The sequence below is a fragment of the Alligator mississippiensis genome, chromosome 1, assembly GCF_030867095.1.
Source record: "Alligator mississippiensis isolate rAllMis1 chromosome 1, rAllMis1, whole genome shotgun sequence".
Taxonomy (NCBI): domain Eukaryota; kingdom Metazoa; phylum Chordata; order Crocodylia; family Alligatoridae; genus Alligator; species Alligator mississippiensis.
In genome coordinates, this window is record NC_081824.1 from 12,328,819 (window position 1) to 12,347,215 (window position 18,397).

General features: G+C 39.6%; 1 protein-coding gene across 10 annotated transcripts in view; it reads right to left on the reverse strand.

Annotated features, from left to right (window-relative positions):
• SUPT3H (SPT3 homolog, SAGA and STAGA complex component) overlaps positions 1-18,397 on the reverse strand; it is a 434,721-nt gene that overhangs the window by 183,530 nt on the left and 232,794 nt on the right. For 9 of the 10 annotated variants that reach the window (XM_059728886.1, XM_059728883.1, XM_059728873.1 and 6 more), the window contains one exon: positions 16,743-16,827. The exons of the other annotated variant lie outside the window; for it this stretch is intronic. In XM_059728886.1, the coding sequence (XP_059584869.1) occupies positions 16,743-16,827 (85 nt within the window). The remainder of the gene's footprint in view (positions 1-16,742; positions 16,828-18,397) is intronic. 10 annotated transcript variants of the gene reach the window in all.

An 18,397-nucleotide genomic window follows, 5' to 3' on the forward strand; every position in this document is an offset into this window, starting at 1 on the left:
CGCCTTTAGATTCAGATGCCAAATCTCCCTTTCCATTGCTTCTGACCCTCTCACAACTATTGCTGGTGACTTCAGTTCCCGTATAACTGGCTCATCTGACTCTTCAACTGCCAGCTCTTTGCTTTCACACCATATACGTCTTCAAGCTGGGAACAAGTAAGGAACAACTCCCCTAATCGTTTGACCTTGCTTTCGCATAAACCTGCTCCCTTTCCAATGTCTTCCTATCAAACTCTCTGCATCTGTGATCACCAGCTGATATCCTTCTATACTGAAAACTCACCTTGAGACACAATCTCTACTCATGTTTTCTGCAACACAATTCACCAACTTGCGTGATTTTTCTGCCGAACTTCAGGATCGTTCTCTCAGCCATATCACTCCTAATTTTATTAGACTCAGTTGTTCGTTCCAGTCTGCACATTTGTAGAGCCTGGACTTCCAAACTCCTCTCCTCAACGCCTGCTCCACTAATACACAACATTGGATCAAGACTTGCCCAGTGCCACTACTCCTGTCCTCACGCAGCTGGACGCTTCTGAAGGAACACACCGACTCCTCTCCACGATAGCTGCCACCTCCACAGCCAAACCATACAGCTAGGGGCAGAAATTACACAGACCGGTATAGTCTGGGACGGACATTGCATAAACCAGTTTAACTCAAATCACTTAGGTCTGATACTGCATTCAACCAGGTTTATCTCAAACCACTTTCAGCCATTTTCAAACTGGTTTATGTGCACTGAATGTCTGTTCTGTTGCAGGTTTAAACCAGTTTCTGATCACTTAAACCGGTTTGTGTGTAATGTCTGCCCCTAGCCTATCTGACTGAATCTCACAATCATTGTTCCTGTCAGTTATTTGCAACTTCTGACTCTTGTTACCAATCTCAAGTTTTTACCTTTTCTGTGTTTCTAACGCATGTCCCAGGGATCTACACCCTTCCTGCCCACTTATTTCTTATTCTCTCACTGTCCTCTGGCTCCTTCCCCTTACAAATATAAAGATGTTCCAAGTTTCCTCTCCTTAAAAAAAAAAATCTTAGCAAAACCTGCCTCTCCATATCCTGTCCCATGTCTCTCCCTATCCCTTCATGTTTTAAAAAAACGTGATGTGCAGACTCCTCTCCTCTAACCCTATCTGAGAACTATTCCAGTCTGGCTTTTAACAACTCCACTTCACTGACACTATTAAACAACAGACACTCCAAGAACTTGTCCAGACAAATAAGTTCCCTGTGGCTTCTGACACTCTCCTTGACATCAACTCTGGTCTGGGCTTCTGAGACGCTGTTCATCGCTGCTGCTTTTCCTCCTTGTTTTCTGATCATTCCTCCACAATCTGTCGAGTCCTTTTCTTCCCCTCCTCCACGGTGGCTGCTTACCTGCCATTTGCTTTTCTACACACATTGTCTCAGGGTGACCTCTGCAGCCTTATGTGGCTTTTGCTATAATTGATTCGCTATATACAGATGATGCACAGATTGTTTCTCTACCACTTGCAAACCGTCTTCTGTTCCATCTCTCAATTTAGACTAGGGACAAACATTCACTTGGGCTGGTTTCAAAAGGGCAAGGAGAGATGCTGCTGCTGCTGCTGAGGACCGCACAGCAGCTGTTATGCCTGCATGAGCCTGTAGCAATACAGGCAAGCTACATTATCCTAAACTTTGACCTTAGATGAAGGAGGATTAAAGATGGAGCAGTTTTGCTCCTCTTCTGAACCTCTTGCATGTGAACATTTATTCATATCCTTAGCCTGCCCCAGCGAAGTCTCCTCGAAGAAATTAATGTTGCCAAAAGACAACTCTCTTTAGCACCTCTCAAGCCTTCTCCACTTGCCTTCTTTTCCACTAAGACCAACACCAAAACCATTCTCCAAGTTGCTCGGGCCCATCATTTAAATTATTCTTTTCCTGCCTCCTGGTCTCATGCATCAAGGCCAGTGATTCTCAGCCAGGGTGCCACAGCACCCTGGGGTGCCTTGAGATCCTTTCAGGAGTGCCCCAATGTGACATGAGATGTTAGCACTGTTATCTGGGAAAGCATGATTCACAAGATAAACCCAGATTTCAAATAGAAATCCCTAACTTCAAAAATATTTTGACCTGTTGTGGCCTTTTTGAGTTCTCTCAAACCTAAAAATGGCTCTTATTTTTCTCACTTATTTTTCCATAGTCAAAAAAACAGTGAGAACTAAGATCTGGCTTTTCTAAGCGGGTCTTGAATCTAAAAAGGCTGAGAAGCACTGAACTAGGTCAGTGGCATCAACCTTGCCGCCTTCCCTAGGCCAGAACTGGACTGTATGCTGCCCATGGGTCAGATCTAGCCCAGGACAGGGATGCTCCAGAGGCAGCGGTGACTTCGGGTCCCCTGTGTGCTACACAACCCATGCAGGAGCTGGAACTGCTGCTGCTGCCGACATGCATTTTGTGCTGGAGCTATGGTTTCAGCACAGAGCACACAGTGGTGGCAGTGAAGGCAGCAGTGGCTCTGGCCTGCACCACAGGCACACTGCTTTGACTCCAGCTCTGGCCTGGGGCACGCAGCAGTGGCACAGATCACACAGTGCCGGCTTGAGCTCAGGCTCCAGCACAGAGCACAGGACACTGCGGCAGTGCGGAGCACGAGACACAGCAGCACCAGCTCCAGCTCTGCCCTAGGGCAGCGGCAGCATGGGGCATGTGGTGCTGGCTCCATTGTGGAGTATGCAGTGGTAGGGCCAGAGACCTAGGAGCCGGAGCCACAGCAGAGGCAACAGGTTTAGTGGCCGAAGGGCGACTGCAGCTGTGTCTGCCTTTGCTGGCCCTTCTGCCACCAACTGCAGTGCCTAACGGGGCCCAAAGGCCCTGGATTCTGCAGCAAGCCCCTGGCCGTGCCTCCCTCCCCTCCCCACAACTCCTGGTGGCCAGCTGGCAGCCCGGTGGGCCAGATACAGCAGCAGCAACATGGGCTGGATCTGGTTCACAAACCATATGTTTGACACCCCTGATCTGGGCTATACCTTAAATTTGCTGCTGCTTCTTCAACAGCCTCTCCAAAGCCTATCCTTCTTTCCATTTGCATAGCCAAATCTGTCTGTCAGACTTTATTAAGTTCTCCTTCAATGACTGCAATAGCCTCTCCTCTAGCCTCACCCCTGCCCCCAACACACACAGACACGGACACAGATCCAGACCCTTCAAACCATGAAAAATGTAAACCTAAACTTGCCCCCTTTTAAATACTTCTACCTCCCAACCTGTTGTCGAATCCAGTTGAGATTCCTGATTTGTTCCTTCAAAGTATCTATACAACTCTTATCTCCTACCGACTATCCTCATTTTTCAAGGTTCATATTGCTTTGTTCCTCTAACTGTGTAGCCACTCCCAATCACCACTCTACCTATTTCTCATCCTCTCATACAATTGTTTCTATGCCCTCAGACACCGTGACATATCCTCCCTTGACTCACTTTTATATTCTTCCTAAAATTCCACTTCAGCCATACCGCTCATAGTAAATTTAATCAACCTGTTTACAAACCGTATACAAGTTGCCCCTTGTTATTTCCCTTCCCCTCGTCTGTCTACTTGTCCTTTCTTAAGTTATAAAATCCTTGAAGTTGGGAATACATTGCATGCTTGCAAAAACCATTTCATGGGGCTTGCTTCCAAGCTTCTGAAAAACTTCCAATAGCTGTCATTTAAAATCTCTCATAGAAATGTTTTCTCCCCCCAACAGATGCAGAATTTCAAATCTGACATAAAAATAATGAAATAATACATCCAATTTCTCACGATCACATTCAAATACAGCCTGGATGCTGATCTCAGTTAGATCAAGAACACCTCTACACAAACATGCAAAAAAAAAAAAAAAAAAAAAGTCTCATACATGTTATTTGCCCATGGAAAAGTATGTCAAAATCCAGAATACAAGAAAATGAAGGGGGTGATGATATGCTAGAGTTAAAAGGACGTTGGTTCTGGAACAGAAATATCTGAAAGTATGTTTGAGGAAGACAAGACTAGAGATAAGGACATGGCTGTAAATGTGCTGTAAATGCATGTTTGTAGCTATTTAGGGACTCTACTGAAGGGAGATGCACTCGAGCACAATTAATTCCAAATCATCTACCTTTTATTGGGGATTGGCCATGTAGTGACAAACATCTAACAAAATAGACAGATAATCAAACTGGCATGAATACCCCCCCACCTCCCTCCAACTCAGCCTTACTTTCCTCATATTTTGCAACCTCATTCAATTGTGTATCCACATAAAACAGATGACCCTATCTCCTTGAAATGATACTACCTTCCCCCATATCACCTAATGCGGACACTTCATTAGCCATTTAAATACGGATAAATACCGACATTTCAAAAAATGATCCAGGACAAGGTTCTAAGATGGGAAAAGGGAGGTTGAAGGAGTAAAGCCAAAGAGTAGCATGTCCCTGATGAGCTTCTTAAGTCTGCCTCAATATAAGACCTCTTTATTCCCTTCTCCCTTTTCGAGGGGGAGCCTCAGAAGAAGACCACTATCTATTTACCTGTGTACCAAGGAACCACGTTTGAAGGCACTGATGCCTGGTTTGCCGAGAAGCTGACACAGTAGAGATGAAGGACACCCTGGAACAACGATGCCTCGGTGCAGAGGCTCCAGTTCCACGGTGCACCTGTCTTCTCCTAGTTTGCAATGCCATGAGAAGTTGATCAAATCACAGCTGCATCAAAGTATTTACAAAAAACAAAAAGCATTTGTTTTTACCTACATGGACAAGACAGATGATTGTAAGTGGTGTGCAAACCAAGTGTGCTTTCTATGCAGACACAGTGTTTTTTCTGATTGAGTTAGCACAGTGTGTCAAAAGAACACACAGAAAACAGATAATATTGTCTATACACCTGCGTGTTTTAACATTATTTTTCTTCCTATTAGAACTAGTGACCACAAAAATCAGTGATATTTTACAACACAGCCATACACTATTCCTAAACTAACATTATTTAACATAGTGAATGTTTAGTTAGTAGAAATGCACGGTTCTTTGGGTAGATGTGATATCTTTTATTAAACCAACTGAGTAGTTGGAAAAAAGTTCTCAGCAAGCTTTCAGGCGCAGTCACCCTTTGTCCGGCCTAGGCAGTCTCTGCTGCTCTGTTAGTAGTAGAATGACTTTCAGCGAATATATAAGAAAGGGATAAGCATAAAAGTGTAAGCTTTGCTATATTAATTATCAGAAACTAGATGCAACTGCAGGTTGAATTCTGTCTTGTTTTGTGCCCCGCTGGTAAGCAAAGATTGTTTGTGCGGGGTTTTGTGACTTAGTTATCTTCCATCCACTCAAGGACTGTGCTACCATCAACAACTCTATTGGGCTGCGCTGGAGACGTGAAGATAAAGAAACACAGAAGTAATAAACATGGGATTTTCCCCATCATGAAACAAACACCTATATATATATCTCCTAGTAATTTTGCTTTGCTTTTAATCCGACCAATGATTCTTATGTGTACATGTAATTCATACTTGCCAAAACATAACTGCAATAATAAGTCTAACACACAATACATTTAGCAGCTTTTACCAGTAGTCCTGTCAAAATAAGATGTCACCAAATCTTGGCACTACATGCCTACAATTATTGTTTCTTGGGGGCGAGGGGGTGTTAAAGCTTGTTTTGACAAAGGTGTCATCTTATTCGTGGCAACAATTTATTAACAACAAAGTGCAGTATTAGAAAACTCCGGATTGACGAACACTAGGTGTCAGTGTAAGAAATGGAAAAATATCAAAAACCTGTTGTTTCCAATCAGGTGGATTAGCTAAGAAACTAGAACCAGCTGTGACCACATTTACTTGTAACTGCATAATACTGTTAACAAGCCAATCTTAGAAAGAAATATTTCAAAACCATCAGGTTTGTTTGAAATCAGATAAGGTGACTGTTAGCAACTACAATGAGTTTGCTCTATAAAACAGAGATGACCTTTGAAAGTTTGTAAGAACACTTTAAGTAGCCTGCAATATTAAAAATATTAATCTGATCAGTTGCAGAGATCCAGAAATTAGTTCAAGTCATCTATACTTTTAAGCCACAATTCTGTATTACAGATTTGAGGAATAACAAAATAGTACAAGATACCGCAGTGCCAAAAGGACTGGAACAGATGCCCCAAGAAAAAAACTGTTGCTACTTTACCCATCAACAGCAGTCAAGGCACTTATTTTATTTGCTGAAGTACAGCAGACAAGACGTGTAAAAATTGCAAAAAATTAAAATTACATATTTGATTTGAAATAATTATTTACAGTTGCCAAGTCAGAATATATTTGATTAGAGTGCAGGACATTAGGCTCAACAATTAAGCTATCTTGTTTTATGGGAATTATGGCCAAGTGGGAGAGTTTCTTTTATCTGCTCACTTTGGAATGAGCTGTGATTATTCCCTACTGATGTGTTTTGGGTAGGATGGGATATAAATATTAAAAAAATACCAGCAAGTAAAATAAAATAAAGGTTGCGGTCTGATTTCAAGCCATTGTAGATACAATTCAAAGATTAGAGACAAATTAGCTTGACAAGACTATCCACTAATTGCTGACTTTAAATGAAGGAAATTAGACAGTAGAGATGTGGATAAAAAGGGGGTTTTACTACAGTCATATAATAATGCCATATCATAAAATACAGATTACTCCCTGATAGTAGATTTTCATAGCTGACCACCTTGAATTCAACACAACACTAGGAAAATTGGATTATTATAGTGAAGGAATTAGCCTAAGTAATTAAATATAACTTATATAAGCAGACTTTGGAGTTGATCATAATTTATCTACACATTTCATAAATATTAATCTGCTTTATACTGATCCAAAACATATATTAAAAATCAAATACAGGTGTTGCAAAAATATTTATATTCCTAAAACCCAATCAGGGTACCATTTGTCACATAAAAGTCATAAAGGCTTCATAACTCAAGGTAATTAAACAGACGTGTATTTTCTCATGAGTCTGAGCCCAGAGACTATGGTATGTAACATTCTGCACATACTTTCTTTGTGAAACTGCAGACTAAACAGAGATCTGTTGCTTTAAGAACACATGTGCATGCACCTATATTAAAGAAAGATTATTGAGGTCATGAAGATAAGCATTCCAAAGTTAGAAAAATGCCAAAATTACACTTGCCTGTGCAACGTTAATGCGTGTGAAACAAAAAGGTCTGAATTGTGACAGTCTTTAATTACATGATCACATTTTTTTTTCCAAATGGATCCCTGCCTTATTTACTTTCCAAGATAAGTATGCAGCTAATCAACTTTCCTCCTCACTGTTCAGTGTGCAAGCCAATGCTTTATGCATACATCATTCAAATCCTGCTCTAAAGACAGAATAATAAATTACTCTTCACAACAGCATTCTTCTTATTTTAGTAGTTTTATTCATTTATTTCCACAAAGTCACTCAGAGATGAGGAAACACGATCCCCATTGCACAGATGGGAGACAGGCGCAGAGAAATTAAACTAAAATGTTTTCACCAACTTTGGACTGCGTTATACAAAGTTTACGGGATTCTACTGATAACAGCCTCCATTATACAAGCCTTCCTTGGGCACTGAATGGCAGGACAGCCTAGAGATAAAAGCTTGCGATCACCTAAGTAAAGATTGTATCACAAGGTATACACAAGGGGACGGAAGATGAAAATTAAGATTGTACAGGCAACTATCATTCTGACATTTCCAACTGTTGAGTAAAGTTTACACGGCAATCCTGATAATATATTTTTTACTTCTTTTTTGTACGTATACTAGGGTGGGCAAAATGCGGCCCACAGGCCAGATCCAGCCTGCCAGACCATTCAATCCAGCCCGTGGGGCCCCTAAAAAATTTTGAAAATTAATATTTATCTGCCCCTGCTGCCTGCCATGCGGCCCTCGATGGCTTGCCAAAACTCAGTAAGCAGCCCTCCACACGATATAATTGCCTGGCCCTGGATAATCTCTTAAATTTTTAATGAGTAAATGGAAAGATAACGAACAAATTGGAGCTTTTCCAAGCTAAGTCTGCTTTGGGCAAAACAATGTATTTTTCCCCTAGCATCACTCCAAAAAAGGCTGAACTAGAGGTTTGGGGGCTCTTTTTTTTTTTTTTTGGGGGGGGGGGGAAGCGGGGGTGGTCAAAAATTCAAAAATAATTCAGCCTGATAAGACACTAAGAATAGAAAATTTCAGCCAATACGGATAATTCTGACAATGAAGCCAATGGAAAACTGTCTAGTAATGGAAAATGTGTAGTAATAGTAGTAGTCCTACACATTCCACCTAAAATAAAACTTGCACGCGCACACTTATCTACAACAGTACTCTTCGTAGCATTATTTTTACTATGAGGCACCTGAGAATTAGACGTTAAACACGTCACCAAATTCAAAAAAATTTTCAGATCCAAAAACTCTAGTTTTCCATCCCTGAGTACTAGGCCCTTCTCGATTGGCCAATGAGATCCAGCCTGTGGCCCTGACAGCTGCTCTGCACCTCTTCTGCGTGTCTCTAGTTGCCCATTCCATGCCCCTCTACTACGCTTTGAGGACTCTCAGAGTCAGATGGCTTCTTGCAAACTGGATGACACACTTCAAGGAAAGCTGAGCTCTCTCATGTAGCTACTAGGGCAGTTCAGACAACGAGAAAAGAGGCAGAGAAAGAGCCATAATACTCTGATTCTCTACCCCATGTCAAAGCATGGCTTCCTAAGGGTTGCTTTAAAGTTTGTCAAGTGGACAATGATTTTCTAAGAACCGTTTGCTAGTTTAGCATACCTGCAGAATAATACTCTCTGGTCACGTCCCATCTCAAACCTTGCAGCAGTGGCAGTGGGTAGTGAAGTGTAGAAGTAGGCTACATATTCAGAAGTGATTTCTAAATTGAAGACAGAACACAAGGAGGACAGATAACCTGCCCCAATATAGTGATTAGAACCCCAGGATCTTTTAGACAGTTTTTGGACTCACTATTCAACATTTTGCAGATTTTGTTTTAACAAAATAAATGCATGTTTGCGAATGCAAAATTTAAGAGTGTAATTTCTCCAAATATTCAGTTATTGTTTGGATAATATGGTGCCCTTTTGCCTTGCACGTCCTTGAATGTGAAGATTCTAGTTTAAGCGTGTCGACTGTTTTGGGGGGGAAAGTACTCTGAAGGATTTAGTGATAAATAAATAGAGTTTCCATGCCTTAGAGTGAGTATAAATTTAAATCAGATCCTGCTCAATTACAGTTAAACAAGTTAATTTGACACTTTCTTTATATTCACTAAATAACAAAAAAATGTGTCTTGATAAAAAGTCTAGGATGAGTATCCAGGATAATCAACTTTAAATTTGAAGTTTCAATGCTAGCACTTCATACCAGTTTTTTGCTTGCTTTTTTTTATAAAGAGAGAATGATGAAAAGATCCAAGTGGATCAAAGTGTCTGTTCAAGTAATCTGAAGTTTGGTGCTTGTCACTCAGGAACTAATGCGAAAAGAAAGAAAAACAGAAGTACTCAAAAACAGGTAGCTTATTGTAAAAACCCACGTACTAGCCAAACAACATGTCTTATATGTCAGGATACCCTGTCCTGGGGCTGCTCTGTCATAAAAGCAGTAGCATTTGATCTTTAGGATGGCAGAAGAAAAACTAAGTCTACTGTGGATCTTCATCCAAGATAAATGATGCAGTAGAGATGCGTAGTTTAAGCTATTTTTCTGTAATTTAAACTACCTACCTAAAGTCTAGAAAACATGCAGCTTATAAAATCCATTTGCTTATTCTATCATTAAATCAAATAGAATTTTCAAATAGTTGAAAAAAACAAAAACAAAAAAACAGGGAATACTAAAAAATAAATTCTGTTTTGCACACCACAGCAATTTAATTTAGCCAAGCTGTAATTTAATTGTAATATCACAAGCAGTCCAATTAAAGCACACTCGTAGCAAATTAAGATATATGTGTAATGAACAGACAACAATTACTTTATCTAGACAAATTCCCCTCTAGTCCTCGCACACAAGTAAAAACAGAAATAAAATTCACATTTTTGGTACTCGTGGAAATCTTCATACCATAGCATGATTTCCCACTTTGGCTTATCCCGATGCAGGTGTGCCAGGAGTTTGCTGTAGCTGCATATATGTTGTTTAACTTACCCTACAGTAGGAACAGACGAAATACTCCAAGGATTTTTCCCAGATGGTTTTTGTGAACTCCTTTATCCCATTCATGTAAACACACAGTGTGTTCCGGTTTGCTGAGTTGTATATACACTCTATGACTTAGTACAAAGTCTGAATGTTTAGTTAGCCAGAAGATTGTTTCCATCCTGTGATTCATTAGGTCCCCATGGTACCCTCCACTTCCTTTATTTTGTACAATCACAAATTATATTAGTTTGTCTTATTTTGATAACCCCTCTAATTAATGTCCTGCACAGGAAACTTTATTACTGTTTTAAAACAGACTCATAAAACAAGGACTTTTCCCGTTACTGGGGTGGCGTAAGTGACAGTTGCAAATAACTTCGTGTTGAAGAGTGAACAGTGCTTTACACTGTTTGTTTAGATCACAGGCCAATTTCTGTTAATGAATGCACTGTTTTCAATTTAAATCTCCTTTTTTTTAATTTTAGAATTTCTGACATTCCTTAAAAAAAGGAGATTTAAATTGAAAACAGTGCATTCATTAACAGAAATTGCAATAAGATGAACTGAGACCTTGCTTCTGGATTCAAGTACAGGATGGAGGCCATACAGGTTACAAAAGGAGTCAAACAATTTGTGAAGAAAAAATGAGTATGACTTGGCTTCACAAAAGTATCAGAATACAGAAAACCTCTATCCTTGCCTATATCTCAGTTCACTGGCGACACATAGGGGGTGCACACAGGTGCATGTGGACCCCTTGGGATTGGCCGTGCACCCCCTAGAAGCACCAGCTGTGAAACTGGACGTGCACTTCCAGTTTTGCCGCTGGCTCGGCGACTGGCCACTGGAGGACCACCCCCCCCAACACGCGGGAAGCACCAGTCACCCGTGTCTCAGTCCTCATTTTTTCCTGGTTCCCTCCCAACCCCCTCTTGTGCATGTTACACTATGCTGCTCTCTCTCCTGATACGTGTATATGTTTCTTTTACTCCTGATCTTGTGCTTCTTTTCCTCTGCTCTGTAATGCTAAGTAAAAGCAAAAGTTGAGTCTGGAAGAGGAGAAAAGACTTTTATTAACAGTACTCTTCCCCCCTCAGAAAATACTCCAACTTCTGAAAACAGCAGGTGCACTTAGGGACTTAACATTGTATACTAGTCAATCTACCCTTATACCTTAGTTGATATTCTGAACTCCCTCAACTCTGGTTTCCAGACATGTCAAGCAGCTACCAATCCTAATTCAAACGCTCCTTCTTTTAAAATAACATTTTATCCTATAAGGTTTTCCACTAAATTTTTTAACATGTGGTTAAAAAAAACGAAGCCAAAAACTTAGACCGGTCTGGAGAGACTGCAGAAGTTCTCAAAATCCACTGCAGAGATACCTTGCTGGGGTAAACAGCACTTCAATTTATTGGGACAGAAATTCCAGACAAAAATGAAGATCAAGAGATGTTTTGTGCCCTTCTTTTAAAAGAAAAGTCTAGTTCAGGACTGCCTTTAATGGGCATGAAGTCTGCAGGTATCAGCTCTAGAACCCTGCACCAAGGATCTGGTCTTTGATGCTCAGTCCATATAGGTTACCTTTATCACAGTGATTAAACAATAAAGCAATCAAAAAAGTTCTGTAGAATTTAAAAAGTTTGCAGAAAGCTATGGATGAGTAGGTTGGACACTTACCAGGTCCAATCCTGCTGCCCTGTTCTCAAGCAGGAGGACAAAGAGGTACATGTGCAATTCCAATTGATTTTATTACTAAAAAAATGTTCTGGTCTCTCCTGCATGATGCACATGGACACCTAAGGGCATGTGCAGATGAAACAGGGGCCCTAAATTGAAGCAGTGGGTTTTAAAAAAAACACTGCTTCAATTTAGGGTTGATTAAACCCCTGTGTCGTGCACACACCCCACTGACTTACCTGCCTCTCTGGTGGGGAAGGGGTGTATGGAGGAAGAGTGGGGGGTGGCACACTGTCTTGATCCAACCCTGCCCTCTTTCCCCACCAAATTTAGACTCCTAAACTTCCTAAGTGCATGGTCCAAAAAAAAAAAAGAAGGGGGTTGGGAAAATAAAGAGAGAGAAGTATTTATCTAAGGTTTTAAAGAAGTAAATAGTTAGAACCAAATGAGGATTATACAAGACTAATAAGAATTAAGAATGATGACCAAATGCACAGAGTGAAAGGATATCAGCTAGGATGTCTGCCTCCCAGACCATGTCTTTATTTAAATAACAATCCACAAAACCTTTTATAGAAGATTAGAAAATTCCTGTTAATTTAGGAAGTTAGGATAAATAAAAATAAATCTGAAGGCCAAATCCTACCTTTAGAACTCAATGGAAAAAGCTACCTGGGCACCACTGGTGGCAAAAATTTAACCTCTAAACATAAAGAGAGGTTGTGTTTTGCCTGGGCATTAATAAATTAATTAACAATGAGGTACTTTTCCTACATATGATGGTGTACAATATTCAGTGGTATGATGCTTTCAGTTTTTCTCTTCTTATTGCTTCTGCATTGTATTGCATCTAGTTTTTAATATGAATTTTACCCAGCGTTTCCTGGTTTGTTTCCTGAAATTGCTGCTGTAACTGATACATTGATAAGCTTGGGTGCAGAAGTATAATTATTCTCAGACAATTTAAAAAAAAAAAAAAAAAGCTGATAAACAACACTACATGGACAATGCTGCATGTTACATAGCAGGCACCCAGAACGTGCAGCACTGTGCTCTCTTCACATGCGTTGCCCTTCATTCCAGTGAAGTACAAATGGTCCTGTACGTCTTTTTGGACATACTGGATCTGTTAAATTCAAATATTACACTCAAACAGGGAAAACTGAAAGTTCTGGCAGCTGGACAGGAACGAGCCGGGCATCTTTGCACCCAAAAGGGACCCATGGCACAATGTTTGTTAGTGGACTCTAAGGGATTCAGCTTTTTTGCTTTAAAATTCATCACACTTTCCTTCGCCCTTCTGAACAAGGGAACTTTCCATTTGAAGGGCTGAAGATTTGACTTCCTCAATCCTACAAGCATAACTCTGATCAGTAACTAGCTATCTCATTACAACTGCCCAACCATCTTCTGTTACCATCCACAAATAACGAATACACAGTCCACCTTAATGTTTCTGCTAAACAGATCAGTTGTGCAATAGCATCGAGGCAAATATATAATGATGTGATATTGCAAATTATTTTACCTGGCTTCAGAGCTCACTCACATGGAGTAATGTGAAGAAATATGATCTAGAATACCACCACAGTTTAAGTATAGACAGCTTAACGCCACAGAGAAAGAAGGCATTTTAAAAAACTCAAAAAAAATCAAGGGTCTGCCAATCCTAGCCCATTCGCCTAGGATAGCTAAGGAAGTGGGACCTGCACCACTTTAAATATGGCTCATATTTCGAAGGATACGCACACACACACACTAATAGTCTTTTAATATAATACAATAAAACATTTTTACATATTTATTAACAGAGACTGGATCCAGCACCACAATAAGGAAAAGCTAATGACACCTAAAGACAGAGACTAGGTGATAGAGCATTTGTAGTGTCAAAGTGTGGGTCAGGAAGCCTCAAGTTTTGCTCGGGTCTCTTAAGGAAACACTTTCCATGGCTTTGGGAAGTTTAAGCCTCCTAAGTTCAAGTTCCCCAAGCAGCATGCAGAAATAACAACACTTAAAACGCAGCAGTTTTGTGAGATTTCATTTGTTGTCGTTACTGTTTGCATGGAGATTTGTACATTTTCACCATTACATACGAGTATTGTACATTAATTAAACAAATCTACTGTTGCTTGTTAAAATCTTAATACACTTTGTACAGCAAGGTACCACTGAAAATATGTGGTCACTCAAACAGAGGTGGAATTTAAACAATCTCCTCTTATTAAGAGTTTAAAATTCTCTGGAACAAAGATTTCTGTTAAATGTGTGCACAACACCCAGCACAACGGAGGCGTGACTGTAGCTTCTAGCGACTGCAACAGTACAAAGACGTAAAATCTAAGAATGATTTAGTTACTTACAGAGTTATACAGACATTGTTAATCAAGAAGGTACTTCCCCCAGAAATGTATTACAAGCTCCCAGTGAACTTGGCTTAGGACTAAAAACCTTGTTATTGTGCTCTTTGAGAAGAAAATATCATTTTAAGCCATAAAATATACTTTAGCTTTATTTCTGTTGGTACACAGAGAATATGCCTACATAAAGTTTTGTATGTCTACTTTCATTCTACACTTATTTATTGGTTTTGGTTCAGCAAAAATCCAAGAATGCATTTAAAATTAACAAGTATAAAAGTTTGGTTTTTTTTTAAATGAAGTTGGCAAAATTTGTTACATTAATGAAGTGACAGTATATATGGACTGCTAGCGTGAGCTAGTGGAAGTGCCCACTCTGAGACCGCACCTGCTTGAATTAAAACTGTGACCTTTATTTAGATCACCAAAACCAGATTCTGGTTGCAACCATGAAGTATTAATTTAAAAGCTTTCCAAACATTTGACTTCTTGGTGCTGTCACCCCCCATAGCAGCTAGACTTCATGAAGTGTGTAATGGTTTGAAGTAGTAACCACGTAAATCTGTCTAAACTAGCCCCTGCTTTAATAGAGTTCAGATAAACTTTGAAAATAGGAAGTCAGAACTATAAACTTCAAAGATATCAAAAGTCAAGCAATCAAAGATAATCAAGCTGGCTTCTTGCTCCGGAATTCAGAAGCTCAAATCTGGATTTGATAAAGAATTATGATCTCTTCCTAGAAACATCCATTATGAAAGATGGATAACAACATGGTGACTTTGCATCATATACACATCACAAATATCACACATGTGGCTTGTGGAAAAAGGAAAAGAGATAAGAAGGTTTATATTGCACGTAAAGCACGAGGGCTATGCACTAAACTCACACAGAGCAGCATTAATACACAATTAGTTTGTTGCCTAATACGACATGTGGACATAAGCATTTAAGATGACAAAAACCAAATAAATATTTGATGCCGGCTCAGGAAGATTTTGAAACATCCGAAGATAACAAAAGTGAAAAATCCTTATCAGAAACCTGACATGCAAAAAGTTCATGATTGAAGAGTTGCGTCCTGTAGGTGTCAAAGGTCAAAACAATAAGCTATTAAAGATACTTTCACTTCCTCTGAAACAAAGTGCTGTCTTGGGCTAAAAGGTGAGAGGTTAGAAAAGCAGTTTATCTGCTGGTCTATTCCCATTCTTCCTCCTGGCAGGAAATCATACATGCTCCTACACACCATTTAGGGTTAACCTAGAGGTCATGGCCATTGACTAAGTATCCAGCTTAAGGTATTCATTATTTATTTATTTAAACAAAAAGACCACAAGGCCACAGGTTAAATCTTTGTCAAATGCAAATTTTACCATAAAGTTCAACTAAGCATCAATGGAGCATGAAAATAAATAATCCTCCTGCTACTAACACTACAGGATAAATAAAGCAATGGTCATATTTTTTTATGCTTAAAGTCACTGTAAAAAAAAATAAAGAAGAAGAAGAAGTAGTCTTATGAACGTATAAACGCAGTTATGCCTAGAGGACAACTGCATTTTCTCAAAAGGTATAAGATTGAACTGGAACTTTAGCTTCACCTTTATAGCGTGGTTCAGATCAATTCTCTGTTACTACAATATTACAGCTAGTGCATCTTAAAAGAAGTATAAAAGCACAAATTGTTTACAATAAGGTCCATAAACTCCCCTCAGTGCTCATACCAATAAAAACTGTTCTCTTAATACTTCCACAATCCAAGGAGATGCATAAAAGAATTAATTTTTACAAAACAACTACACATGTTAAATTCAGAAACACGTTAAAAGTATTATCGGCATGGTTTGCTGTCTTTTCAATACCAATGAGTGCCACAACAGAATATCTGGTCTGCAACTACTTTCACAACAGACAGTCCTCAGGAGAGATGGGCAAAATGTAAAAAAAAAACACAACAAAAATTCCCAGTTGTGATTCATAAGTTTTAAAACAGTTTCATTTTGGTTTTTCACAACTTTGTAGTAATATTTCTGATAGGTTTTTAAAAAAAATATTAAAATTACGCATCTTTTTCATTTAGTTTTCTAGAAGTAAAAAATATTTGGATATATTTTCATAAAACATTTTAAAACATCACAAAAACTTACACGTCGTCAATTATTTTTGCATTTTAAGGAAGACGATTTTGAAAATAGCCATCCCTCACCTTCCCCCCCCCCCCAAAAAAAAGTACGAGATGCAAGCAGCTGAAATTAAGTGGACCTGGGGCTACAGTGATATATGGTTATACAACAGTGAAGAACGAGAAGCAGAGCAGAGATCTGCATATCTGGACGTTATAGCGATTTCTCCAGACTGTCATGGGCAGAGAACTATTCACACGCTCTGCAGTCCCCGCACCATGTGCAACATAGAGTATGACAGAGCTAAAACATTATCTAGACTCTTTACATCAAAGACTGGTTTGTCCAACTGGGGACATGGTTTTAATCAAAAGGCTAAAAATAGTCTTACCAAATTAATCAGCTGAGTGTGGACAATGTCTTCCACTAACACTGCTGTTTCATGAAGAGGCCTGCGAGCATCCCCTAAGGAAAACCTGGAAAAACAAGGTTTATGATAAAATTACCAAAATGTAGTTAGAAGAAAAGCCATTGTGAAACTAAGCAAAACACACATGTACATAAAACCTCCGCTGACCTGAAGACTTCATGTGATGCGAGGGGTATAAAAAAGAATAATTGTACTAAATGAGGAATAAGAAAAAAAATTAATGAAACTGAGCCAAAGTGTCTCTTAAGAGAAGAGATGAACCCTAACTAGTAGGGATATTTAAAACTAGAACAAATACAATTGAAAATCATCTTCAATGTACTATAGGGAGCAATCCTGCAGTAAAAAAAATGAACTAGATTTTTTTTTTTATTACCACCTTTTAACTTCTCTGAAAAACTATACTCAAAACATGCTACACCCTATGATATTTAACAGTACAGATATCACTTCCCCTTCTGTTTACCAATTGAAAAACAGCCTTTAAAGTTTTACTCAGAGTATTTATGCTAAACATTAATAGTACTGTCTTTTATTTTTTTATTTTTTTTGTTCCCAAGCTAAATGCCAGTTAATACATGCTTTCAGAAAGACCTGCTCTGGATTAAAGGAAAGGAATTTTAAAGCATGCTATATATCACATATCACAAATGCCTTCAAGTATGTTATCTTTTTATGACCTCTGTCATTCAATCTTATAATTAAAAAAGCATCTCGAAGTGTAAAGCAATTACAATAATAGGAAGTGTTACAGAAGCAGCTGTGATAAATTGGAATAATAAATAAAGACAGCTGAGAAAGTTTCAAGGAAGAGCCTCTAGGTGAGACGACATCACTTGGAATAATTCAGCTCTGCTACTGCACTCTTCTCACCCACTGCTTGTAAGTGCATGAAAATATCCAACAGTGATCCCTTTGTCACCTCCCTCTTGTCCTTCCAGGATTGTGAAAGCAGCAGCAGCAGCAGCTAGTGCTGCTCCTCCTGCAACATTGAGAGGAGGATTCTTCCCATCCTCTTCCAAACATGCAGTAGCCCAGCTGACATCAAAAAAATCCAGCCTGGACACACCGGGCTCTTACACACTTGCAGGGAGTCTGCTCTGATGTGCTGGAAATCCAGTGCACTGGAGCAGACTCGACTAATTGAGTCTGCTCGAGCACGTAAATCGATACATGCTGGCAACCTCGCGCGTCACATGCATCAGTGCTGCAGTGCTGACAAAATGGTGGTAGTGCTTTACGCGCTTTAGTTCAAAGCACGCTGCCACCGTTTTCTCAGTGGTGACGCACACTGCGCCACTGATACACCTGCTCCCGATGCAGCGCCAGGCACTTTTAATTAAGGCAGCCTGCTAATAAAAAGTGCCCGGCACCGCACCACAAGCGCATGTAAAAATTCCCACTAGCTCTAATAAGCTAGCCTCCCACCCCAGAACAAGTTCACAGAGAAGCCCAAGTCCAAGGAGTACTAAGAGTTCATCTGATTGACGCTAATATCCTAGATCCGGCACAATACGGAGTCAGCCTAATTTTTTTGATTTAGGCTAAATTAGCATTTATAAATGATCTACTCCTACCAGCGGATAAAGAATAGACATCCCATGCCATCGTTTTGA